Source organism: Camelus ferus, chromosome 22 (assembly GCF_009834535.1).
Source record: "Camelus ferus isolate YT-003-E chromosome 22, BCGSAC_Cfer_1.0, whole genome shotgun sequence".
Lineage (NCBI taxonomy): Eukaryota > Metazoa > Chordata > Mammalia > Artiodactyla > Camelidae > Camelus > Camelus ferus.
The window spans coordinates 1,559,497-1,585,333 of NC_045717.1; the positions used below are offsets into that span (position 1 = coordinate 1,559,497).

Below are 25,837 nucleotides of genomic sequence, written 5' to 3' on the forward strand. Positions count from 1 at the left end.
ACGCCGGAAAACCCGCCCCCTCCACGCCTCCTGGGGGCGTGGCTTGAGCGCGCCGCGTCCTGCCCTGGCCCCGTCCGAGCCGTCGCGCGCGAGCCGCCCTGCAGGAGCCCCACGGTCGCTCCCCCCTCCCCGCTGCTGGGCCCCCTCGGTGCCGACCCCTTTCTCACTGCCCCTACGGCACCAGGGACCCCAAGAGACCGGCCCCGCACTCTGACATCTAGATCGGGCGTCCGCCTCTGCACCTGAGGGAAGGAACCGTCCAGGGAGGGTCCCGCCCCAGACCCCTCCCAGGCCTGGTCCTGGCCATGACTCAGCATAGCAGAACCCAGGCCGCCCGGGAATGCCCAGTGCAGAAGGGTGGCGGGGGATAGAGGCCCAAAGCCACGAAGCTCCCAGGCGCTCAGCGGGCACCACCGGCTAGAACAAATTGGCTCCCAAGGTGCTGTCCTGATCTTGCCACTCATGTTGGCCCCCATCCGTTCAAAGAGATCAGCTTCTCAGGTGGCAGCCCACTACACCGCCCCCAGCATCCTCCATGACGGCCCTTACTGGATTGAGGGACAGAGCCCCTAAATCAAGCCTGAGTGCCAGAGGAGCTCCCAGTTTAATAGGGGGTTGGGTTGAGAGGTGCCAGAAGAGCACAGAATCTTCCCCATCCCCACCCAGCCGGAGGTCCTGCTAAGGCTTCCTGGAGCTTCAGTGGCCACAAAGTGGTCACTGCAGCCCAAGAGAGTCCCCATGGGCGCCTGGACACCCACTTGTCAGCTCAGGATTCAGCTCAGCAGGTGGTGCCCAAGGGCCCGAGGGTCTCAGGTCTGTTGGCCTCATGAGCAGTGCAGGGGTCAGACCAACAGCCCCCAAGCTAGGAACCAAGAAAAACTGCTTTGTGACAAAAGTGATACGTTTAAATGGCCTGGGGGAAGGGGGTTTTTAGGGGGTGGTGTCTTAGAAGAAGGTAGGCTAGAAGAGTATGTCGCCCTATGAATCCTCCCAGGTAGAATTCTGTGAGTAGAAAGTCAGACCTGCTGAGTCAAACTCGAGTTTTTCACGGTGGGGTTTGTGGGAGCAGGTAAAACTTCAAGGGGCATTTGGATTTGGCTAGTCAGGTGTGAGAGTGACTTGCTTGTGGAATCACAGCAGGGACTTGTCCACAGGTGTAACTTGTCCTTCCCAGAGAGCTCCAGAGCAGGCAAGGCTTTGAACCCCTGCCCAAAGCAGCCCCGTGGAGAGGGCAGGCCCCTCTCAGGCTTCTCCCCACTTCCCTGCTATGAGCCTGGGGAAGTGGCCCTCTCTGCCCTCTGCCCTACAGACAGGGTCGGGGTCAAAGAGGGGCCAGTGCTGGGCAGAGGCTGCAGCAGCCCACAGGTGCCCCTGCGTGACTCAGCAGCCCGGGAGCCACTAAGCCCAGGGCAGGCCAGGCCAAGAGCCCGGCTCTCTGCCCCCTGGGACTGTGGCGCTTCATCATCTCCATCTGAGAGCGTGGGGGTGCACAAGGAAAGCCCTGTGGTTCTGGGGAAACTTGAGTTTCAAGGATTCCAGGCACAGCCTGTGTCTAAACAAGCAGCTGAGACAGAGGCTGCCACCAGGAACACTTTTGCTTTTTTGCCTTTTGGCTCCGTTTGGAACAGTGGTGGGTTTAGAGAGAGGAATGAAAAGCTCAGGGAGAAAGGGCGTGACAGGAAATGGGGCTCTGGGAAACAGGGAGCCCCCTGCCCTGGGGAGCCCGGGTTCTGGCCTTCCCAGCATGCCCCACTGCTGAGCCCTGCCCTCCAGCCAGGCCTGCTAGAGGTAAACAAGGCGGCAGCCGGGGAACCCCCTGGCAGGGCCCTCTCTGCCTTACAGTCAGGTGGTGTGGCCAACAGTGAGTCAGCGTCCCATGACCAGCGTCATAACAAGGGGATCCCCGGCCCCCTTGCAGCCACCAGTGACATCTTATCAAGCAGCCAGGCAGCCAGGCTGGGGAGCATAGGTCTTGTCAGGACCCAGGAACCAAAAGAGCAAGTAGAGGCCAGGGTAGCAGGGAGCTGGCAACTAGACCCTGTCCCCATGATCCAAGGCCTCCTTATGACATTTGTTTTCCTTCCCTTCCTAGGGCTGCAGGGAGCTCCCCAACCTCCCTGGTGCCCACTGCCCACCTCCCCACCCTCCAGGATAAAACATGCACACTCCGCCAGTGGGAAAGCTTGGTGCCTGAGTCAGGAGACCCACTATCCACCAGCACTGCCCCCACTGGGGAAATGACCAGCCTCTCGGTTTCCTCATCTTTGAAATGGGACTGGAGTGGGACAACCTGAGTCACCCCTCCCAGGTGATGGCCCTTAGGTGTGCTATTTGTTGTTTGGCTGCTTTGGGGGGGTGTCGGCTGGGAGCGGGGTGTCACGGAGGAGACTGCATCCAGGGTTGAGATGAAAGAGTTGGGAGCGCAGAGCAGACCTTGCGTCAAGAGGTTCTGGGAGATGAGACAAGCAGGGGTGGCCAGAAGGTCTTCTGGTTTTATTGCTGTCTCGTGTGTTGTAACCACTCCCTCATTTATCCCTTCCTCTCTTCCAAAAATAATCCTTGACAATGGTTTCCTGAAGTTCCCTTTAGTTTATTTTCTTTGGGGTGTGGAGCCAGGCTTGGAGGTTAGGTGGTGGGCCAGACAGAGACAAGGCCACTGCAGGACTCAGGCTGAGCTGCTCTGGGCCACTTTTCAGACTGTGGATCAGAGGGGATCAAGCCTCTCCCCCACCCCAACGCTGGGCCTAAGGGATGAGTCCGTCTCGCCATGGGGGAATAGAGTCATGGGTAGGGTGCCTCCAGGCCACACTGCCCTGGGACCTGTCTGCCATTCTCTTCCCTCACACAGGAGGTACACACCCCTGGCTTGGGTTCCTAACCATGCCAAACCAATCTACCTGGTGACTTTTTCCCGGCTCCTTCCCCTGCCTAGAACGCCTCACCTCCCGTGGCAGCCTCCCACCCTAAATGTCACCTTCTCAGTAGGGCCTCCCCTGACCACTCCCTTGGGAAAATACCCAGGCACTGGATATCACCTCGCTTTAGCCCTTCCTGCAAAAGCCCACAGCCCAGGCAAGAGGGGGCCGAGGGGGCCTTGGGGGCTGCAGGCAGGCTTCTGAAAGGAAAGGAACTGAAGTCAGTGTCATCCAGGAAATGAAATAAAGCCCCTGAGGAGGCATGGTTGGAGAGTTAGGTAATGCCAGATTGTGGTTCTCGGGAGCCTGGGGCCCTCCTACACGGCTGCTGGCGGGAGGAAGCAGCCCTTCTTGCTGGGCTGCGTGCACTAGATCCGGGGGCAGGCAGAAAATCTGGTCATACCGGGGGACCTTGAGCTGGACGTGGCCGCGCCGTTCCCAAGGGCCGTGGAGCCGGCTCTCGGAAAGGGAGGAGGAGTGAGGCCTAATGCGGGGCCATGTCTGTAAATACGTATCTGAAAGCCCGAGGCCTAAGATTAGCGGAAGGACTAAGCCCGACGGGCGGCACCTAGACCTCTGTGGCTGACACTCCAGCCCTGCATGCCTGGCCCAGAAGGAACGTGCGGCCCGGGGTGGAAGAACCCGGGCTGGGTCTTGGGTGGGTAGAGAGACGACCCTAGAAGGGGGCCGCGGACCGCCTGGGGAGCGGCATCAGCCAGCCAGCCCCTTCCCCTCCAGCGTGTGTCCCTGGGCTCCCGGCGTGGCACCGGGCGGGGTCCTTGCCTGAGAAACCGGAAGGGACTTCGGTTTCCCCGCAGCGACAGGGAGCGCACACCTCGCTTCCTGCGTCAGATCCGCTGATCAGAAATGGTCAGGCACGGCCGCAGGTCTCCTAAGTGGAGCCTACGCCTGCCTAGGGTTGGGGTGGGGATGTAGAGGGGCTCAGACAGGTGTCACGACTCGAATCCAATGGTCCTGCCCCTCGTCGGCCTCTCCAGTCCTCGGTGGAGACCGACCTAAGGGTGGACACGGCTGGGGCCTCCAAAGCAGAGACCCAGTTTAACTACGGAAGGTTCTGGAAAGAGCAAAGGAGGAGCCATGAGGTGTGGGGGAGGGGGGCTGTGAGGAAACCGCGCGGAGACCCCTGACGGGTCCAGGCATCCCCAGGCCAGAGACCCGCGGAGGCGCCTGGGCCTGCGGGACCGGTGCACAGCAGCCCAGGGCGGGGGCGGGGGGGGGGAAGGTCCAGGGGCTCCCGGCTCGGCTCGGGGCGGCAGTCTCCGGGGAGCGCCAGTCCCAGGCCGATAAGTGAGAGGGTGCCGGGGCGGGGCGCGCTTTCTGGAGCGAGTCGGGAGTTTGGGTCACGTGGAACGGACGGCCTCTGCGGGTCAGGCTTAGGATCCCGGCCCTCTCCTCCCCCTACCCCCCGCTTCCCCCCACCTCCCGTCTAAAACCTTCTAGAAAAGTTATCTGGCGTCTTCCTCGTGTTCCGAAGTCCTGCTGCGCGCCCGGGCCGCCCCCCTTGGTGCGGGGCACTCACGGCCGGCCCCGCACGCCCTGAGCACGCGCTGCTCTGCTGCGTCTCCGCCTCCGGGCCGGGCCGGGCCGGGCCGGGCCCCGCGCGCCCTCTGCTGCCGGCGCGGGCTCAGGTCACTCCCTTGGCTCCGCCTGGGCTCCCGCGCCTGGCACCTGGGGGAGCTCAGGTAGCGTTTGCGGGGTGCGTGGGGGCCGTGCGAGTGTTGGACGTAGAATGTGCCCCTCATCGTGTGACCCTGACGCTCTGGAGCAGGTTTCTGCGCGCGATCTTCCTTGGATAAGCGCTCCTCGCTGTAAAGCCGCGTCCCGGGCGCCCCCCTCGGGTCCCTGACCGCGGCTCAGCACAGGAAGGCGGGCTCTGCGGGACTGCGGTGCCGGATGCGGGCTTTGCGCAAGTGACCAGGATACCGGGAGGGCCTGCCGGGGCCCTGGCGGCTGAGCCGGGAGTTAGTCTGGCAGGCCCTGAGTTGAGGAGAGGACCGGAGGGCCCACAGAGCCTGAGCTTCCCGCAGGCCATGCTGGATTTGGCAGGATGCTACGTAGACATTATGACCTGACTAAAAACATGTCTGGTGGGGAGAAGGCAGCAGGGCCTGGGTCACAGCTGCTGAGAAGGGCACAGCCCCCGCCCCTGCGCTGTAGGGACCCACACTTCCGCTCTCAGACTGCGATCCCAGAGGAGCTGGTGTTCCCTTAGACAAGAGTTCTGGAGACAGAAGAGGGCTAAAGCCCCCCGCACCCCAGATTTTATATGCATTCCCCAGTCCCCTTTTTATCGACCTGAGTTCTTGGACTCTTTAACGAGTTTCTATTGATAAAAGGCCAGTTGAGAAATTCCAGGCAAAGCTGTATTGGACAGCAGCAAAAGGGGAGTGAAAACAAGTAACAGGCTTCCTTGCTCCCTCACTGGGGGTCGGAGCAGGGGCTGTCGGTCCCTTAAATGCGGTGAGGGTAGGGCCAGATCAGGGGTGGGCGGGAGTGGTTGGAGCCCTTGGTGGTGCTGTGTGCAGGGGTCGTGTGTGAGACTCTGCTTTTTGCACCCGGCACCTCAGAAGTGGCAGCTGGGTTTTGGCCCTGCTGTACCTTACTGTTCATAGTTTGCCCTAACTGTACACACGTGCAGTTATTTTTAGTTTCTTATAGTGTCTTTGTATGCAGTTGCTCCAGGAGACTTTGCCAGGTGCAAGCACTTCAGTAAAGGGTCCCAGGTCGCAGCCTATCCCACCCTCACCCTGCTCAATTTACATCCCTCTTTGGCAGGCACTTTCCTCTAGGGATTCATTTCCCTTCTACCCTGGTGGGGAGGGTGGGGTGTGCACGTGACCTCAAGCTTGGCCAAACAGAGCACTAGTAGCCCTCTGGATCAGGGTCATATCCTGGAGTACTGACTCACCGCCTCCCCACCCCATGCCTGCCACAGGGTTCCCAATGGCAGTGAGGGTCACCGCAGTGTAAGCCAGAAATGTGGGGGTCAGTTGTGGCCAGGCTGAGCCCTCAAATCCCCAGCAGTTCCTGTTGATTGAGCTTCCCAATAATAAAAGTAATGACACTCTCACAGTGCTTCTCTTATGCCGGGAAGCATTCTGAATATTTTATATTGAGGTGAGACCATGTGATCAGCTCTGGCCAAGGACCTGAGACAGAAGAGCCGTGTATCACTCAGAGGCCAGGGCATTTATTTATCTGCCAATGCCAGAGCTTCTAAAGCTCTCTTCCCCTTTGCCAGGGAAGCCTGCAGTGTTCAGGTGGTTATTCCTGGAAAACCTGGACAGGAACTACCACGAGCTGAACCCCCCCAGGCTTTGAGAAATACACCTTTATTAAATCATAGAACTTTGGGATTATTACAGCAGCATAATCAAGCCTATCCGGATTATTATCCCCATTTGACACCCTGAGGAAATGGGCACAGAAGGGATAAAGTAACTCGCCCAAGGTCACACAGCTTGTGCCACACCCTACTGGAGCCAGGATTATGAAGCCAGGCAGGCTGGCTCTCCACGCCCAACAGCTTGCCTCAAGAGCGTGTCTGTTCACACTCTTGACCTCAGTGATGTATAGTCTCCCAAAGACTGTCCTGAACCCATTTACTTTTCACCTCTAACCCCTGTCCCCCATTCCAGACTGTGTCTCTCTCCTAGCTGCCTATATCAGGGCAGAAAACCTTTTCCTCTACCTTCTTAGACTCAGTGCTTAAGATCTGTGAATTAAACAAACAAGATAGATTAGCAAGAAAATATTTTTATTTACATACTAGGCAGTTAGAATTTGGGGCTAAATTTACCAATTTAATGGGGGCAGCAGAGAAGGAAAAGAAGGAGAAACATGTTTACATGGAAAAAATATGACTTTTAGGAAAGATAAATGGGTCCTTAGGAGAATGATAAGGAGTTTTGTGACAACGTCTGTTTGGGTTATCATGTGAAAAGAGTCAATCTTTCCTTAGTTGCTCCCAGGGAGGGGATTTAGGACAATCTGGAATTCTTTAGAGAGGCTCTGCTTTTAGGCAGATAAGGGGGAAAAACAGCTTATTCTCAAACGCCTTCAGCTCAGAATAATCTTTATGTTACAGTGGCATATTCTGGACTCCTTCCCCTACAACAGCCCCTGGCTGGTCTTCCTGCTTCCTCTCTCCCTCTCTCTAGTTCCTTCTCCATCCCTGCCAAAGTGATCACTTCAAAATGCAAATAGGACTGTGTCAATCCCATCACAGCTCCCACATCTCTCCCTGCTTTGGACCTATCCCATTGCCCCAGGGGTAAAAACCCAAATCTCTGACAAGATGTCCTGGTGCTCTGGCCTGCCGCCGTTGACCCAGGCCTCCTCTCTCACTGAGCTCTGCCCAGGCTGGCACTGACCGCATGTTCTGATCAATCCTTTACTGAGGCAACTCCTCCTCTCCCTGGGTCATGCAGCTAACCTCACTTTCCCAAGGAGGCCCTCTCTTCTCATCGTGGTAATTCCCCACATTAGAAGCTTTCTGAGCCCCAGGGACCTTTCCTTCCCAGTGCTGGGCACGGTGGCTGCAGACGGGACTCTGGGAGGACAGGGACCAGGTCGATGTCAGTACACAGTGTATCTATGTCACCAGCAACTCAAGGGCACAGGGTGGACACTCAGGACATTTGTTATGAATGAATAAGGAAAAGAGGTGTCTAAGGAAAGGACCAGTGGAGGGGTGAGGTGAGTCTTTAGGGCACGACTACCAAGCTCTCACTGTACCAGAGACACTCTTAAGCATCTGGAGAAAATGAAGGACCCCTGCTTGGAACCATGTTTTGCAATGCAGAAAATAAAGGATATCGCATTACAAAAAGACTACTAATATTGAAATGCAAATATCAAAATATAAAAACATACAAATTTGTGATATAGGAATACCTGTGATTCTTTATTAACTCATTAAATTGTAGGATAGAGAGGAAGGACTACTCAGTACCAGAATCACGAAGCAGCAGTGAGTGCCTCACTGCTGTGTTGAAGGGTCTGCAACACCTGCAGTGAGTATGAAAGCCCCTGCGATTTCTGTGTGACAGTCCTAAGCTCTGCTAATTCTGCTGGACTTTGCTGCCCCCATTCATAATTGAAGGAAATTCCAAGTTTCAGTTAGAGGTTAGTGAAAATGAATGCTTTTTTTTTTTTTTCTGTCTCAGCTCTTGGACCTCCTCAATTCTGGATCCCTGGACCACAGGTTAAGAAGCTCCAAGAAGAAGGATGGAAGGACCTGCCACAGCTGAAGGCTGTCCCAGAGAATCTCCAGGAAGGCAAAAAAAAAGCTGAGGGCTGGCATGCAATCCCAATAGGAAAGCACGTTTTCACTAGGTGGGAAGCAAGGACCGAGGAGGAAGGGCTCGCAGCCTGGGGTCTGGAAAGAAAGCAGGACTTTCCTGTGCCCGTTGGGCTCCACCCTCCTTCCTAGTGGGGGCCAGAGTCACTGTCCCCTGGTACAGGAAGCCGAACCCCTGGCAGGGAGACAGGCAGAGCTCACCCACCGGGAAGTGCCTTGAGGGAGTTTGGGTTGCAGGCAGGTCCTGAGGGATTTATAACTACAGGGGCACAGAGAGCAGTGGAAAACTGGCCCGGAGCCAGGCAACTGCCCATTTCAAAGGGAAGAGTTGAGAGTCCAGAGGCTACAGTGAGGGTCAGGCTACAGGCTTGCCAGTGCTGGAACAGCAGGACCTAGGCGCCCCCGCCCCCAGCAGTGGGCAGAATGAATGCATGCATGCATGAAGGAACTAATGAATCAAGAAACAGTGGGCCTTTCCTCGCTGTGATATCACTTCTGCAGGCCCGGGGTGACATCATTCCCTTAGACTTCTGCTCTCTTTCCATGACTGCCCCACCTCCAGTCCCCTTTCGGTGATAGCATCAACTTTCCTTTGGGATGTCCCTTCTCTTCCCCAATGTACAATCCTGGCAGGACAGTCAGGCATGGTGCTGACCCATTCTCAGCCAGGTGGTGGGTGTGTGTCCCTGAGCGGATGTGTGGCTAAGAGGACCCCCTCCTGGAATTCTGAAGGGGCACCGGGGAGGAGGTAGAGGTAGGTAGCCTGGCTGGGGGCATCTAGAAAGACTACTGTCAGTCTTGGCTGCCTGCATCCCTACGGCTGCCCAACCCCAGCCATCAGTTTTGGTGTGTGGCCCCTACCAGCTTGCTTACCCTAGCCCCTCCCCCACTCTTCATCACTCCAGACCTCTTCCCAAAGTCAATCACCACCTTTTTCCACAACCCTAGCGCTGGACAGTCCCATTTCTAACAGAGGTCCTGCATTCACCAGATGTCAGAGCAGAATTCTGTTCCCTTCCTGGGTCTCCCGGTCCCTGCTCTTCCTCCCGAAAGCCAGAGTGTGGAGGGGGACGGGACACAGATGAACTTCCCAAAGTTTTAGTCATTGTCAGACCATCTCCTTAATTTTTACCGGTTGAATAATTTTCCTTAAGTCAACTCACTGTTAAGCTTAAATACACATTTAGAGAAAATTTTAAACCCTCTTTATCATAATCCAAATGAAAAACCATTATCCCTGCCACAAATAAAAGATGCCTGGGAAAACATTGGAACACAAAACAAGTTTACTCCAGAAAGCTCAGACAAGCCCAGTCTCAGTTAACAGAGTTCATTAGCAAGTAGAGCACAGTACCACTGTGTCAGTGTTGGGAATCTGTTCTGCAGGAAAACTTGAAGCCAGTCATTTAATCAGGCCCAGGATAGAGCCGTGTCTCAGTCTCTGGCCCTGCCTCACCTGCTACTGGCATAAATACCTCTTCAGAGGGGAATGCCCAAGAACCTACCACACTCTCTGGCTTCCATCCTGCAGGCCTGGGCTGGAAGAGGAAGGCAAAACCCACCGGCTCCCAGTCTGAACCCAATCACAAGAGGTCTCTCGCCAGGGTCCCTTCGGAGTCCCTGCAGCCAATTCTGGGGACCAGGACTCTTAGGAATGGCGCCCAAGCAGGGACGTGGCCAGGGCACCCCCCAGTGCCCACCCAGAGACTTAGCTGGAGGAATCCCTTTCTTGTTTGTACCCATCTTCGTTCCACAGAGGACTGGGAAAGCTTGCAATTAGTACAGAATAAAGGTGTAAGCGCCCTGTGGTCAAGGGAGAGGAGACGCTGGACCGTTAGGGGCTCGGCCCCCATCACTTCGCGGTTCCACCTGCCTCCCGCCTACCGGCTCGTGGCACCGGGAGGCCAGCCCCGCTCTGGGCAGCTCATCGTGCCCAACACCCCCACACTTCGGCCCTTTGACTCCTGAAAGCAGCCAAGTGCCCTATTTGATGGAGCAGGGCGCCTTTATCCTGCAGACTCGAGACAGCAGCCCCCGAGGGAGGGGGAGTGAAGTGCCCGTGGGCGTCGCGGCAGGCAGCGCCACTCCGGCATCCTCCAGCTGGAGGCACCGCCAGCTCCGGAGCGGCCACACCTCTCCCCCTCCCACTGCCTGGACCCCTCAGCCCTGGGGGAGGAGCCTGAGGGTCCCCGAGTTAACGCGCGCGAGTGGGGTCCGGATCCGGGCTGGGCGAGTAATGGAAACGCTACTGACGAGGGGTTCGGAGGACCCGGCACGCCGCCTTCACCGCAGCGGACCCGCCCTCGCGAAGGCCCCAGCCCCGACCTCCCAGAGGCGGGAGCCCAGGGCGACCCGAAGGCCCGAGCGCGCGAGCCCACGCGCGGGCCGCTGTCCCGAGCAGGGCGAGCGGGTTCTGGGCGTTGGTCCCCCACCCCGCCCCCTCGCGGTGCTGGCGGCGGCAGTGGGTGATGCGGCCCCTTTAAGTCCCGGCCGCCCCGCCCTTCGCAGCCGACTCCGCGGCGGCCCCGGATCCAGGCCGGGCCGCGGCTCTCGCCGCCCAGCCTAGCCCAGCCCGGCCCGGCCCGGCCCAGCCGCCGAGCCGAGGCCGTCCGCTCCCCGCGCCCCGGCCCCCAGCCCGCCAGGCCCGCCCTCATTCCCGCCCGGCCCCGGGCTCCCAGCCCCTCCCCGCCCCGGGGCCGGGGCCCCTGCCGCCTCCCGGTCCCCGCGCCCCGGCCCCGGTCCCCCGGGCCATGCGGCCTCGGCCCCGCCGGCGCCCACCGCGCACCCGAGGAGATGAGGCTCCGCAATGGCACCTTCCTGACGCTGCTGCTCTTCTGCCTGTGCGCCTTCCTCTCGCTCTCCTGGTACGCGGCGCTCAGCGGCCAGAAAGGTGAGCCCCTCCCCCGGCCCGCACCTGGGCGCCGGCGGCCCGCGCGGGGTCCGGGCGACGGCCGCGGGAGGGGGCCGGAAGCCCGCGCGGACGCCCCTTCCCCGCCCGGGCGGCGCGGGAGGACGCCCCTCCCACCCTCGCCCCCACTTGTTTGCTGCCGGAACGCCGGAATCCTCCGGCCTGGGCTGGGGGCTGGGTGGCCGGTGTCCCGTGCCGCGCTCGGACCGGCCGCCGTGAGTACAGTCCTGCCCCTGCTAGGGCGGGCCGCCCCCTCCGGCGAGCTGGGGACCTCAGAGTTCTCAGAGAGGGACGGAAACACAAGGTCACAGAGGTGGCGGCTCCAGAGGGTCCCCAAGGTACCGGCTCCAGGCACCTGGGTACGCTGTTCCTGAGACAGGTGTGAGGAGGCAGCCAGACATCCGGGCAGTGCCCTCACTTCACACCACCTCTCCACCCCGGCCCCCTGTGGGTGCGACTCCCTGGGGCCTCCGCGTTGCTCCTGCATGACATCTGGCCCTAGGACTCCACAGGGTTGTGAGTGCTGCGGAAGCCTTCCTGTGTCTACTGGCCTGGGGTGGGGGTGGGGGGCGTGGAGGGCCTCCCGAGCAGCCAGCCCACCCCTGGCTACTGGCTGAGTTACTTTGTGCGCTATCACCTGAAGTTTGCTTAGGTTGACCAGTCCACTGCCATGGTGGTGGGAGTGCTCCGAGTCTGGCCAGCATACAGGGGTGAGGGGCGGGCCCCAGCACTGGCTGGAGTTGCTCGGTGTTGGTTGGGATGGCTGGGGCCTAGTGGGGCCTTGGCTGAGAGCTGAAGGCCCTTGCAGACTCTTGTCCACCCAGCCTGCAGCACAGGAGGAACCAGGAAAAGCTGCTTCCTTCCTGCCTTCTGGCCTTCCTGCAGGAGGCCTAAGCAGCACCTGGCTGAGGGCCAGCTGACCCTCTGCCTTCCCCCCACCTCCTGCTTCCCTGCTCCCCAACACCACACTGCATGAGGCTGCAGGAGGGCCTGGAGACCTTCTGACCGTCCGCGTCCCGGGGGTCCTCTCCTTGCTCTACCTGCACAGCTCAGTGCAGCCCAGGCTGCTGCAGTCTTCCTGTCTGGATGGGGCCCCCAGGGCTCCAGAGGGCCTGAAAGGGAGACCCTCAGGACTTGGAACAGGGAGGACATGGCTGGGGCAAAGTTCTCCCTGTAGGTCTGTAGGCAGGATGTGTCACCCAGCGAAGGGCATGGCTGGGGCAGAGTTCTTTGCAGGTCTATAGGTAGGTTGTGTCATCTGCGGAATGGCATTTTGGCTCCTTGAGAGAATGGCCACGTAAGCAGACTGGCAGGGAGGCCAAGGTGGGGCCATGTCCGACCAGCTGGGCCACATTTGTTCAGTTGTGTATGATGAGCCCTTGCACACTGTCCTGGGCCAGGCCTCCTGCAGCAGCCACATGCCCTCAGCCAGATGTCAGGAACTGCAACACCAGGCCTCCACCAGGACACCTCCTCTGCAAGCCTGGCCACAGGCAGCCGGTGTCCAGGAGCATCAGAATGACGGGGTACCCATGGCTCCACTGAGGGCCCACTCTCCTTCAGGGGAGCATCCAGGAGGCTGGGACTCCAAGGGTCTGGAGAGCAGGAAGGAGGGCACTCCCAGCCAAAGAAGTGTGGGGCTCAGAAGCCTGTGAACGTGACAGCCAGGTCACCTGGGCCTTCCCTGTAGAGAGCTGTTACTGTTTCTGGAGGCCCAGTAGGGTCAGGTCTTTGCAGGCCCACGAGAAACCTTTCTCATTCTTACAGGGAGACAACTGTATTAAGCCCATAGAAAAGCCAGACTAGATTTTAAGGCCAGGCTGGACCCTGGCTTCCAATTACCTTGAGTCGGAGACTCAAGATAGGGCTGGCCCAGTCACTGATGCTTAGAGGAAGGCCAGAGGGACCCAGATCTGAAGGGAAGGGAGGAGATGGGCAGGAGCAGGAAGCAAATGCAGGAGCAGGTGGCATCCTGGAAGCCAACGTCCAGGAAGGACATGTGGGCCTGGCAAGACATTCCCTGGATTCAGGTTTCGGGCCCAGTTTCACATCCAGCCTTGACCAAGTTTGTGCAACAGCTTCACTGGCACTCAGACTGCAGCCCGCGGCCAAGTACCTGCTGAAGGCCCCCAGGGAAGATATCAGACCCTCCAGAGGGCTGGCCTCAGCTGCACAACCCTCCCCAGTGTCTAGGGTACCCCCTCTCCTGGTCCTGGGCCAGGTTCACCCCCAAGCAGCCTGGATCTCAGCAATGATGGATGCCCTCTTGACCACTGGGAGGGTAGGTGCTAGTCCTGGAGAGGAGGTGAACACCTGCCCCCTCTCCATGCCCCTGCCCCACCAGCAGGTTAACAGCAGACCTTCGCTGGGCCTGGCACCTGCCTGTGCCCCTCTGAGCCTGCTTCCTCTTCCCTAAGTACAGGGCACAAGGCCTGTGCCCCAGCTTGGCTCTTGAATCTGTTTCTTTAATCAAGAGGACACCAAAGGGAATACTGTGGTCCACGGGCCTCAGATGTCCTGATTACTCTGCCTTCTGGTGGAGGGAGGGGTGGGGACATCCCCAATAGTATGGTCACAGCTGCCCACAGGACTTGGGCAGAGGAAGGCTCCTGGGAAGGGAGGCCAGGGTAGGGAGCAGGCTGTGCCCAGGCCTCGGTGGTCAGGGCGATTCAGGACAGCAGGCCCCCCCCCAGCTGCCCACATGGCCTGTCCACCTGGGGCAGGCTAAGGTTGGACAGACCTTGGCCTACTTAAAGATCCCAGAAGGACTGCATTCTATCGAGCCGGCTGCATCGGGGCCAGGCCCTCTGCCCCACCTTCCTGGGATAGGGAGGTATGGATGGAAGGAGAAGCCAAAGTCCCTCAGCCTTAGCACCCAGGAACTTCTGCCCTACTCCTCAGAGGCCAGGGACTCCCCAGGCCTTTGCTCCTGCCAGCACTTGAGCTGCCTCCCCAGCCCACTCACCACTTCAGTCCAGCCACTCCACCCACAAAGGTTGTGGGAAGCCAGGATGGCCTGGCAGAGCTCTGGCATAAGGCTCAACCCATGCAGAGGCAATCAGAGAGCTTGGGTTTCTGCCTTTGACAAGCAAGGACAGAGTGGAGCCACGACCAGAGACACCAGGGATGAGGGTCAAGCCGGGGACCTTGCAGGCAGCAGGCAGGGCAGGAAGAGGGGCAGGCTGTGGAGGGCCAGGGCCTGCAGCGTTCAGTGAAATGACAGACGAGTCAGTCTGAGCAGGTGCCAGGCCCAGGAACACCCAGGGCCCATCACTTCCTGGTAAACAGAAGCTCAGGACTTGGGCAGGGAAGACCCCTGGGTAGGGAGCAGGCTGTGCCCAAGCCTCGGTGGTCAGGGTGGTTCAGGTCAGCAGAACCCCCCACTGCCTCCCTGGCCTGTCCACCTGGGGCAGGCTAAGGCTGGACGGAGCTCACCTGCGTAAAGATCAGAGAAGGCCCCAGAGCGGGAGCACGGGCAGCAGTTAGAGGGGGACAGGCGTCCTTACCCTTCCTGCAGCTTTACAGGGCCCCACTGCAGGGGGCGCCTTGGGTGTTGCCAGTGGCACAGGGGCTGCCCCTATGGGACTCAGTGGCTCCCCAGCACTGGGGTGGCATTGGGGTGGGCATCAGGGACAAAAGGTGGGTGGGTGGGGACTCAGCTACGCAGAAGGGAAGCTACCTGCCCTTTTAGGCAGCTCTGAACTCCCTCCTGCTGGGCCTGAGCACCTCCAGTCCCCACTCCCTGTCAGCGGCTGGGCAGGTGAGTGTTGGGGGTGGCTGACTGCCTGTTGAAGGGGTCAGGTTTCCAGGGTAACCTGGCCTCAGAACCCAGCTGGAAGCTCTAAGATCCTGTAACCCGACTCCTGACTCCCTCCCCAGTGGGGATGTCCCTGAGCACAGAAGCTTGGAGTGGCCTTGACCTTTGGCCCCAGGCAGGCAGGGTGTGGGGAAGGAGATGGGAGCAAGCTACAGAGTCTGGAGTGCCTCGTGGAGGATCCACTTGGCTCCTGGCTCCCCCCCAAACCCCTCCCTCCTGCCTATGGGCTATGGCTCCCTCTTCCCCTGGGACTTAGCTCTCAGACTAAGTCCTCCTGCAGAAGGGGGATGTCTTGAGGTGAGCTTTGCCTTGGTCATGACCTTTGGTGTACCCAGCTGTGGGGAGGTGACACCATCCCAGGGCATTCTAGGGACTGTGACCCCACAAGGGATAAGGAACATAAGAGCTGTCTGGGGGTGAGAGGGGAGATCTGGAGAGCTTCTTAGACTTGGGAACTTTGCTGCTAGGCCTTGAAGGCTACAAGAGTTTTCATTAGGCCCAGAAGAGACAGCATGTGTGAAAGCATGGATCAGACAAGGAAAAGGAGATGTGTGTGATGGGAAATGAAGAGGGCAAAGCCGAATTGGAAATGGCCTTGAGTGCACAGCCTGGCAGGGCCTGGCTGCCTCAGCTGCAGGCAGTGATGTCTTTGACTTATTTTTGCTCGCTGGGCCCTGCCAGACCAGTGGAGCCAGGTACTTGGCACCCTGGGGATCCCTCTTCACTGTCAGGGAGCCCCTCCTCTGTGCTGCTGCTTCTGGCCCATGTGCACCCCTAATGCCTGCAGCTGGGACCCAGCTGGAGGTTCTGACACAGGTCCCCCTGGGATGGCATGGTGCAGGCCTGAAACAGATCTCCAGAGAACCAGGCCTTGGGGCACTGAGAGCTCGTGTCCCCTCTCTGCCGCTGACTTATTGAGGGACCCTGGACTAGTTTCTCAACTTCATTTGTTCAGCTAAGCACGGGGGACTGTAACTGCAGCAGTCACCCCCTGGGGCTGGCTGAGACTATGAATCGTGAGCTGGTGCCTGGTGTAGAATGACAAGCGTGATGTGAAGACAGTGACAAGGGGGCCCCTGGGGCTCAGTCGTACTTGGAGGATGGGTGGGGGAATCGAGGGAGGTTTTCTGTGCCCCGGGGGCCTTGGGGATGGGGCTGCCTGTGCTCTCAGTGAAGAGGGGCAGGGAGCGAAGTGCAGAGGCTGAGGGGCGGGACAGGGGGAGGCTGGGGGGCTGAGTTCCTTGAGGGAGGGTTGGGTCCTTGTGCCCTGGATGGGACCTTGGGTGTCCTACCTCCTGGAAGGAGCAGATGCTGCAAGGAGAAGCAAGAGGGGCTTTGGAGCCACTGGATAGAGAGGATTTGTCCCACCTGGGGCTGGAAGTGATCCTGCAGCCCTCCCACTTCAGATGCCTCCTCAGTGGAGAAAATAGAGGGGCAGATGGAGAGCACTGGAGAGGGCAAATTCCCTTAGTGGAGGCTTTTCTTCCCCAAGTGTGTCAGTGTGACTTCAGAGTGACCCTTATGTAACCCCATGTGGCTTGCATGTGGCAGGCGTGAGAACACATAGATGGGCTCTCTGTGTGTGGGTATACTGGTGACGGTGCGCACACCCACAGGCGATGTGGTGGACGTGTACCAGCGGGAGTTCCTGGCGTTGCGTGACCGCTTGCATGCGGCTGAGCAGGAGAGCCTCAAGCGCTCCAAGGAGCTCAACCTGGTGCTGGACGAGATCAAGAGGGCTGTGTCGGAGCGGCAGGCGCTGCGAGACGGAGACAGCAATCACACCTGGGCCCGCCTAACCGGTGAGCCTCGGCCAGCGCGAGAAGCAGCAGGGCACATGGGGCGGATGGCGGGCAGCCAGCCTTGTCTGACCTGTCCCTTCCCGACCCACCCAGAGGATCCACGCCTAAAGCCGTGGAACGTCTCCCACAAGCACGTGCTGCACCTGCCCACTGTCTTCCATCACCTGCCGCACCTGCTGGCCAAGGAAAGCAGCCTGCAGCCGGCGGTGCGTGTGGGCCAGGGCCGCACAGGAGGTAGGGACAAGCCTGGATGGGGCAGGGGGCGGGGCGGCCGGCAGAGTGCCCGGGACCAACCCTCCGCACCCCCACAGTGTCGGTGGTGATGGGCATCCCCAGCGTGCGGCGCGAGGTGCACTCGTACCTGACAGACACGCTGCACTCACTCATCTCAGAGCTGAGCCCACAGGAGAAGGAGGACTCGGTCATCGTGGTGCTGATTGCCGAGGCGAGTGGGCTGGGGTAATGGTTGGGGGGACGTTCAGAGGAGGACACAGGGCACAAAATAACAAGGAGAAATGAAAACAGAGCAACATTTAAGAGGGAAAACCTATCAGAAGGTCAGTCGTCAGTTTCATCCACAAACACCATGATAAAGTTGAAGGAAACATGCTAGTGCCCCCTCGTGGAAATGCCAGTTACTGCCCACACCACCCCTTGGCTGGAGTATCTAAAAGGGCTTTTTCTGAAGGCACCTGTGGCCCGCAGGCCCAGCCTTACTTAGCCTTCAGGATGGTGGGCTCACTCTTTTCGTGTGTAGGATGGTAGCCTGTGCCCTTCCACCCATCCCTTTCAGGCCATTTGGGGTGTCAGCCTGGCTTAGGGAGGGCACTTGGTCTCCCCACAGACTGACCCACAGTATACCTCGCTGGTGACAGAGAATATCAAGGCCTTGTGAGTACTGGGGGCCAGACGAGGCTGGTGGGGGGAGGGGCCTTTGCGGGGTGTTGGGCAGGTGGGTGCTGGCCTCCCCTGCAAGATGTGCCTGCCCTCTGTGGAAAAGGGTACTTCCCCTCTTGGCTAAAAGGGGGTGAATATGCAGAGGTTGCCCAGCCCCTCTGGAGTCTCACTGCCTCAGTAGGATGAGTGTGTATTGGGGGATGTCTGCGTGGTGGGTTTTAAGAAAGGGACGGGGTCTGGCCAGCTCAGCTCTGCCCCTGCTCCAGTCCGTGGCAGCTGCACACCCACTGGGCCTTCCTGTCCCCCAGGTTCCATACAGAGATCCATTCCGGGCTCCTGGAAGTCATCTCCCCCTCTCCCCACTTCTACCCTGACTTCTCCCGCCTCCGAGAGTCCTTTGGGGACCCCAAGGAGAGAGTCAGGTACTATCACTACCCTCCTCCCTGTGCCCCCAGCAACCTGCCCACCCGCACTAAGAACCTAGTCTGTTGGCGTCTGAGTCCCGGGCACTTCCCTGCAGTGCCTCCATTTTTCCACTGGGGGACCCCTGCATGAGGGGGCACCTACCCACTCAGTGGCCTCTGTGGTAGCCTCACTGGAGGTGGAGGGGTTTGAGCTCCTGAGGCCCCTGCCCCACAGGTGGAGGACCAAACAGAACCTCGATTACTGCTTCCTCATGATGTATGCACAGTCCAAAGGCATCTACTATGTGCAGGTGAGCGCTGAGACCCTGCTCTGCCCCCCTTTCCCCTGGATCCTGGCTGGGCCTGGGTGGTGAGCCCTGCCCTGCTCCTGTGCCCATGCTGAGTCCCAGCCCCTTCTGCCCACTGCTGTGCAGCTGGAGGATGACATCGTAGCCAAGCCCAACTACCTGAGCACCATGAAGAACTTCGCACTCCAGCAGCCCTCGGAGGACTGGATGATCCTGGAGTTCTCCCAGCTGGGCTTCATTGGTGTGTCACCCCCCCCCCACCCCGCCCTCTGACCTGACCAGGATGCCTCCATCCAGCCCACCTCTGCCTCTGTCATCATCTCTCAGCCCCTGCCCTGCTTTGAGCCCCAGTGCCACGCAGCGTCCTGCTGTGAGCCTTTGCCTGGAGTGCCTGCTGCAGCCCCACATGGCCTGTTCCTGCCCATCCTCTGCATCAGGATGTTCTGCCCTCTTGTACCTATGCCTGCCTGCAGACAGTGTCCCCCACGGGGATTAATTCAGCACCCTTTCCCCCTACTCCCACCCCCAGGGAAGATGTTCAAGTCGCTGGACCTGAGCCTCATTGTGGAGTTCATCCTCATGTTCTACCGGGACAAGCCCATCGACTGGCTCCTGGACCATATTCTGTGGGTGAAGGTCTGCAACCCTGAGAAGGATGCGGTAAGCAGGGCCAGCACTGAGTCAGGCAGGGCAGTGGGGCACGCGGCCTCCAGCGTGGGCTGTGTCGGCACCCCACGCAAAGAGACGGTGCTGCGGGGGAGTTTCTGTCTCGGAGGTGGAGCAGAGCTAAGCCTAGCGTGTCACCCTCCCACCACAGAAGCACTGTGACCGGCAGAAGGCCAACTTGCGGATCCGTTTCAAGCCATCCCTCTTCCAGCACGTGGGCACTCACTCCTCACTGGCGGGCAAGATCCAGAAGCTGAAGGTGGGCTGTGCCATGCTCGAGCCTGGTCGAGTGTGGGCAGAGCCTGGGCTGAGGTTGGGCAAGGGGGTGGCAGGGCAAGTCTTGGGGCCCAGCTAGCACCACTGTCCCTCCTTGGCTGTAGGACAAGGACTTTGGGAAGCAGGCCCTGCGGAAGGAGCACGTGAACCCGCCGGCCGAAGTGAGCACAAGCCTCAAGACATACCAGCACTTCACCCTGGAGAAGGCCTACCTGCGCGAGGATTTCTTCTGGGCCTTCACGCCTGCTGCAGGAGACTTCATCCGCTTCCGCTTCTTCCAGCCCCTGCGACTGGAGCGGTCAGTGCCCACACGTCCGCCCCGGGGGTGGGGCAGGGTGGCTGCCGGGCTGCAGGCCTCACCCACAAGTGTGTGGACCTGCAGATGCCCCTCTGTGACCCCCAGCAAACTATTTAACTTCACCATGCCTCAGTTTTCTTACCTGAAAAGTGGGACTCAGAACATTAGCTACCTTTAAGGACTAAGTCGGGCAGTGCCCACAGGAGCTCAGTGACATCGTCCTTACACGTAAGGCCCTGGTTGCCTAGCACAGTCCAGCATCTGCCCCTGGAGATGCCCAGCCTCATCCAGAGCCCCAGGGCCCAGCACTGCACTCCCCGGCCAGGCCTGGCCTTTTCGCTGCTGGGTAGTGTTTCGGGGCAGTGCCACACCCCTGCAGCAGCTCACAGGCCTGTCTGGCCACAGGTTCTTCTTCCGCAGCGGGAACATTGAGCACCCAGAGGACAAGCTCTTCAACACATCTGTAGAGGTGCTGCCCTTTGACGTGAGTGTGGTAGGGGGTGGTGTGCACTGAGGCCTGCTCCTCCCACAGCCACTGGCTTCAGCCCCTTGGTTTTGCCCTCAGAACCCCCAGTCAGACAAGGAGGCCCTGCAGGAGGGCCGCTCAGTCACTCTCCGGTACCCACGGAGCCCTGACGGCTACCTCCAGATTGGTGAGTAAGGGGCAGTCAGGTGGAGGTGGGGGGAGAGGCTGGACTGACCAAGGGTCTTTGGGCAACCTCTCATTGCTGCCTTCCCCCAGGCTCCTTCTACAAGGGTGTGGCACAGGGCGAAGTGGACCCTGCCTTCGGCCCCCTGGAAGCACTGCGCCTCTCCATCCAGACAGACTCGCCAGTGTGGGTCATTCTAAGCGAGGTGATGCAGGGCAGGGCCGGGTGCAGGGAACAGGGAGCTGGACCCAGCAGCCAGACCAGGGCTACGTTCTGAGGCCCCTGCTGACTATGAGCCCTGCTCTTCTAGATCTTCCTGAAAAAGGCTGACTAAGCTGGAGGCTTCCGAGGGTGCACTTCCGCTGGCCCTGAAGCCCATGAGACCTGGGATATTGTCGCTGCTGCCCCAAGAGAGCCAGGCATAGCCACCCCGGCCCGAGGGGTTCCGGCCAGCCCCAGCTCTGCCGGCCTGGGGTGGCCGCTGGCCCGGAGGCCCCAGGAGCTGGTGCTGCCCCACCCGCCGGGCTGCGGGAAGAGGCAGGCAGCCCCCACACTGTGCCTGAGGCCGGCCCGCGCCGCCCAGAACGGTTCACACCCTGGCCAGCTTGAGCCAGGCCGTTTTAGAAGAGCTTTTTCCTGGGCGCCCGCTGTCTCCGGCGCGAACACTGGAATGCATATACTACTTTATGTGCTGTGTTTTTTATTCTTGGATACATTTGATTTTTTCACGTAAGTCCACATATACTTCTATAAGAGCGTTACTTGTAATAAAGGGTTAATGAAGTTTGTGCCTCCGAACTCCAGACATCTCCAGACATCGTTGGACGGGCATGGGGAGAGGGATTGCGGACTTGGGGAGATGGAAGCGGGGTGGGGCGGGTGTGGGGCGAGGCGCCAAGCGATGTCACCCGGCGCCCCTATGCCACAGAGTGGGACTTGCCCTCCGCGCAGCTCCGCACCACCTCGCCCCCATTTCCTGGGAGGGTCATGGCCGGCCGACCGCTGGGTCGGTAACTCACTGGAAGTAATTCCGCTGGTGCTGAATCTAGGTCCAGGCCTCCAAACCAAGCCCCCTGGCGCCTATCATCCCGCTTCAACCAGCTGGAGCCGCCTCTCACCCGAGGCAGCCCCCACATCCTCATCCCCCTCCCTGGTGGGTCTCAGCCCCACCCTCGTCCACTGTCCCCAAGGCCCTGCTCCTGTCCCTACTCTCTGACTCATTTTAATGTCTCCCATCCACCTCGGGGTCTTTGCACACGCCGTCGCCCTGCTTGGAAAGCTCTTCTCTGCAGGCTGGGCTAAAGGTCACCTCTTTCGGGACGCTCTGCCCGGCCAGCAGGCCTTCTCCGGGTCTGGTCCCCCAAGGAACCCGGGCGTTTTCTTGAGAGCGCCTGTCACAACTACATTGACTACATTTATGGTCGTTCCCACTGCTCCACGGGCCACGGCTTGCCCTGAGTACCTACACTGTTCTAGATGTCGGTAACCGAGTACTGACAAAAAAAGCTCCCTCGTGTTGGCTGTGAAGGCCAGGGTATGAGGACTAGGGCGGCTGAGGGTTAATGGAGGGGGCCAGGCCAGGGCAGAGCTGACCGCAGGAAGGAGGAGCCGTGGGGTGAGCCCTGCTAGGAAAGGGCACCCGCGGGTCGGCTGTGTTAATCCGCCGTCTCGGAGCAGGGCGGGAGAGGGGCGGATCCAGGACCCGACGGAGCGCTTTTCCCGGGGAAGTAGCCGCGCCCGACGGCTGTGGCCCGGAGCTAGGCCCCTCCAGGCTCTATAGCCCTCTGACTCAGAGAGTGCACTCGGGGTCCGGTCACGGCACTTTAATGAGAGACTGCGATGGGAACGAGCACCCTCCCCGTCCTCCAGGAGGCTCCGGCTCTACTCCAGCTCTGCCCACCCGGCGTCCTCAGTCTCAGGCTGTCTGCAGCATCTTCTGGAGCGTTCCGAGGAGCGCGGCGCGCAGGGCCGCCGGGAGGAAGTGGGCGAGCAGACCCAGCGCCGCCAGCGCCACGAGAAGCCAGAGCGCGCGCGCGCTCGCGTACAGCGGAGCCAGCCTGCGGGCGGCGCTCAGCGGGGGCCAGGCGGGGCGGGGCGTGGACGGGGCCTCCCCGACCCCACGGCCCGCCTCCGCCAGGACTCGCCCCCCTGCCCTCCCAGGGGGACCCACCGCCCAACTGTCGCTTGGTCCCGCCCGCCACTCGCTCGCGGCCTCGGCCGCCGAGGCCCCGCCCGCAAGCCCCCTTTCCCCGTCCCGCTTGACCTCCCGGGAGCCCCGCCCCGGTTCTCACCTTTGCTGCGCGGAACGCGCGTAACCCTGGAAGTAGCGGAGGCGCGCGAACAGGTAGACTAGGCCGCACAGCGCCGCCGCACCTGGGAGAGGGCCGGGCGGGGCGCAGGGGGTGAGCCCGCGGACCTGGGGGCTCCCGGAGCCGTAGTGCGCGCCCCTGCCCCGCACCCGGACCTTCGTGGAAGAAGATGCCGGCGACCCAGAGCGTGGCGAGGAACAGCGGGAAGTACTCGCTGCAGTTCACTCTGCGGCGGGGACGGGGCGGCATGAGGGCCTCGGAGCGCCCGCCCGGGGCTGCCTCGCTCCCCGCCCCGCGCCCTCCCTCCGCGCCTCACTGGGCTCGGTAGACTCGCTCGAACTCCGGCGGGCCGGTGGTGAGCGGCGGCGACACGCGGAAGGCCCTACGCGCCGAGATCACCTGCAGGGAGAAGTAGGCTGGGGGAGGGGGAGTGCAGGAGTGAGACCTGGCACCCCGACCCCCGCAGCCTCTCCCGGGCCCCCGCCTCCGGTCTGGCCGCGCGTCTTCTCTTCTCTCTTCCCCACGCGCCGCTCGTCCCGACTCCCCTTTAAAGTCCGGCCGAAGGGACCCCCGGTCCCCGGTCGTCTCCGGGATTGCCCTGTGTCCGACACTCCGAGAGTCCCTGCCCCACCCAGTGTGTGGAGGAAGAGGGGCTGACACGTCTCAGGGCAGCTGTCCCCTGGAGGACTTTGCTCCTGAATCATTGACTTGCAAAACACAGGCAAATGTCCACTTCTATCTCTCTAGACGTGAACTTTGGCCCAGGTCCCTGGACGGGGACTGTTAACCTGAGGGCACAGCTGGCTGCATCCTTCCAGGTGCCAGGGAGCACACACCTTGTGGCCAGCAGTCCTTGCTCCCCAACCCACAGAGCCCACCAAGAGGGACCTCCCGACCCTTCCTCAGGCCAGGGTCAGCCACGCCAGTGTCTCTGTGCCTCCAAAGGGTGGTGTGGGTTCCTGCTTCAGTTTCTCTGTTCAAGCTCTCTGGACCCTGCCTTAATCTGACACTCTCTCCTCTATCCCCAGGTGGTTGGAGCTGGGACACTTCTAGTCCAACCCCAGGCCACCAAGGCTCTGCCCCTCTCCATTCCAACATGGATGCGCACAGAGAGTAGACTGGCCCTTGGTGGTCCGAATGCACAGGAGCCCTTTTCTTGGCCTCAGTCCAGATACCCACTACACACACAGTCCCAGCTCTGGGCGTCCCCAGCTACTTTCCTGCAAGTCCTGTGGCCCTGCTGCTTTTGGTGCCAGACCCTCTGCAGACCTCTACCATCCTGAGTGCACTGTGGGTGCCAAGGGTGGCCGTGCCAGCACGATGTGGGATCTGCATGAGGAGGGGCTGTGGGCCAGGTGCGCCAGGGTGGCTGGACATCAGGTCAGTCTGTCTGCTCAGCTCTTCCCCAGGCTGTGTCTTGTCCAAGCTTATGCAGTGTGAGGGAGCGGTGTCCCAAGTCAGAGTATCTATCCCAGGAATGTGTGGTCTAGGGCCAGTCTGAGAAGGGCACCCAGCAGACACCTCTGGGGGCCGGGAAGCAGGTTCCAACCCTGTCTAGCTCCACACTGTCCCAGCATAGAGAGGGTGCTTTCGAGGGCAGGGCCAGGGGATAGAGCCCTTCTATTGGGACACCCAGAGGAGAGTCAGCTGGAGTAGGGCTGTCCCATGCCCATGGCTGTTCCACTTCTGTCCCCGCTGTCAGAATACCCAGAACATCCCGGCACCCTGGCACCATGCGCCACTGCTCAGCCCAACATAGCCGGCACCCCACCTGCTCCCTGAAAGCCCTTGCCCTCTTCCAGGGTTTTTTTAATGCTGGTCCAGGGGCCACCCCCTCAACCCCAAGCCAGGTAGCTAGCATGCCTACCTCTCTTGTCCCTCAGGGGCCTGCCATCCCCTAGGTCAGGCACCTTGCACAACCTTGGCTCCTGTCCAGGGTTTCACAGTTTGCCCTGCAGACATCCCTCTAGGGCTTCCCCCCTCCCCACCTCGGGAAAGTGCAAGCCCCTCAGCCCTGGGGCATCCCACCCTCTAGTGGGGGACCAGAAGAGCTTGGGCACCAGGAATCTGGGCTGGGGCCCTGCCTCTGCCCTCATCTGGGCCTGGAGGGCAGAAGGCAGACTGCAGGGGTCTGAGGCCCACCCACCTCCCGAGCAGGGGCCAGCCCACCTTGCAGCAGGACTCCCAGGAGGGTGACAGTGGCCAGAAGAGCCACCTCATCCTTCATGGTGCTGGTGGCTCTGTCAGGCCAGGCTGGCATGTGAGAGGGCTGTCTGCGGAGCTCTGATCAGCCCAGTCTGCTGCTCAGAGGCTGGCCCCAAAGAGGAAGAGTGGCCTGCTCTCCCCGCCTCTTTTCAGTGGAGCGGGTGGGGGAGGGGTGTGGACATGGCCTGAGAGAGCCAGGAGCTGGGGCAGGCCTAGGCGGTGGAAACCAGGGCCAGATGGAGCCTGGGCAGGAGAGAGCAGCCGACTGGGCACAGCCCGGCCACCTCCTCCCAGTCCTTTTGTCCCTTCTGTGCCCAGCCTCGTGCTGGCAGAGCCCAAGCTGTCCACCCAGGCTTGCTCCAGCCTGCGGTATGTCCAGCTGCCATGTCATCTTACTGTCCCCTAGACCCTGCACTCTCAGCAGGTCCCAGTTGGCCCAACAGACCTCCCCTTGTCCTGGGTCTGGGCTAAGGGAGAAGCTCCAACCTGAACCACGCACTGCCACCGCTTCCCATCTATCACCAAGTCCCATGCATTCTCAAATCCACCCCAGTGCCACCTTCCAAGCCCTGCCCTCCTCAGTCATCTCTTGCCTGGCCACAGGTCCATGGGCTCCTCACAGGTTCCCAGCCCTGACCCTCCCTGTGGCTCGGTACACACGCATTGATCTGTTTCCTCCTCCCCAAACAGAACTGTTTTGAACATCCAACTCTGACTGCAGGGCAGTCCAAGTGTTAGAGCAGGCAGATAGCTAGATATGAGCAGAGAAAGGGGGATGCAGGCCAAATGGCAGGAATTGAGTAAAAAGGGAGGGGCACAGGCCAAACGCAGGAAAACATACATCATGCAAACAACAGGGGTTCCTGGGCAGACAAAGAAAAGCAGGAACCTCTGGGCTGATAAGTGGTCACACATTTTGGGGTGATAAGAGGCCTGGAGGCCAACAAAGGAAGGTGGGAAAAGGCAGGAATTTCCAGTGTCTGAACGTAACTTTTTGCTCTCATTTTAATAAAATTAGCCTTGCAGATTAGAAGTACCCATCCTGCACCGAAGCCATGA

General features: G+C 60.3%; 2 protein-coding genes across 2 annotated transcripts; one reads left to right on the forward strand and one right to left on the reverse strand.

The window, feature by feature from the left end:
* Positions 1-10,881: 10,881 nt before the first annotated feature.
* On the forward strand, positions 10,882-21,048 carry MGAT4B (alpha-1,3-mannosyl-glycoprotein 4-beta-N-acetylglucosaminyltransferase B). Its single transcript, XM_032464885.1, has 15 exons — positions 10,882-11,128; positions 16,580-16,765; positions 16,859-16,999; positions 17,077-17,210; positions 17,610-17,656; positions 17,971-18,084; positions 18,302-18,377; positions 18,501-18,615; positions 18,904-19,034; positions 19,192-19,299; positions 19,421-19,614; positions 20,020-20,098; positions 20,180-20,267; positions 20,357-20,469; positions 20,575-21,048. The coding sequence occupies exons 1-15, from the start codon at positions 11,032-11,034 to the stop codon at positions 20,596-20,598; spliced, it is 1,647 nt and encodes a 548-aa protein (XP_032320776.1). The 5' UTR covers positions 10,882-11,031; the 3' UTR covers positions 20,599-21,048.
* Positions 21,049-22,072: 1,024 nt separating this feature from the next.
* Positions 22,073-24,904, reverse strand: LTC4S (leukotriene C4 synthase). Its single transcript, XM_032464892.1, has 5 exons — positions 24,743-24,904; positions 22,890-22,989; positions 22,729-22,799; positions 22,556-22,637; positions 22,073-22,321 (listed from the first exon to the last, which is right to left on the reverse strand). The coding sequence occupies exons 1-5, from the start codon at positions 24,831-24,833 to the stop codon at positions 22,180-22,182; spliced, it is 486 nt and encodes a 161-aa protein (XP_032320783.1). The 5' UTR covers positions 24,834-24,904; the 3' UTR covers positions 22,073-22,179.
* Between the last annotated feature and the right edge of the window lie 933 nt (positions 24,905-25,837).

What these genes read in the sequence shown, in the direction of transcription:
- MGAT4B (XM_032464885.1), top strand. Translation starts at nt 11,032, where the DNA reads ATGAGGCTCCGCAATGGCACCTTCCTGACGCTGCTGCTCTTCTGCCTG. An exon ending in ACAGAGAATATCAAGGCCTT is followed by an intron (nt 17,657 to 17,970) that starts GTGAGTACTGGG and finishes CCTGTCCCCCAG; the next exon opens with GTTCCATACAGAGATCCATT. An exon ending in GCAAGATCCAGAAGCTGAAG is followed by an intron (nt 19,300 to 19,420) that starts GTGGGCTGTGCC and finishes CCTTGGCTGTAG; the next exon opens with GACAAGGACTTTGGGAAGCA.
- LTC4S (XM_032464892.1), bottom strand. Translation starts at nt 24,833, where the DNA reads ATGCCAGCCTGGCCTGACAGAGCCACCAGCACCATGAAGGATGAGGTG. An exon ending in CGGCATCTTCTTCCACGAAG is followed by an intron (nt 22,638 to 22,728) that starts GTCCGGGTGCGG and finishes GCCCTCTCCCAG; the next exon opens with GTGCGGCGGCGCTGTGCGGC. An exon ending in GCGCGTTCCGCGCAGCAAAG is followed by an intron (nt 22,322 to 22,555) that starts GTGAGAACCGGG and finishes CGCCGCCCGCAG; the next exon opens with GCTGGCTCCGCTGTACGCGA.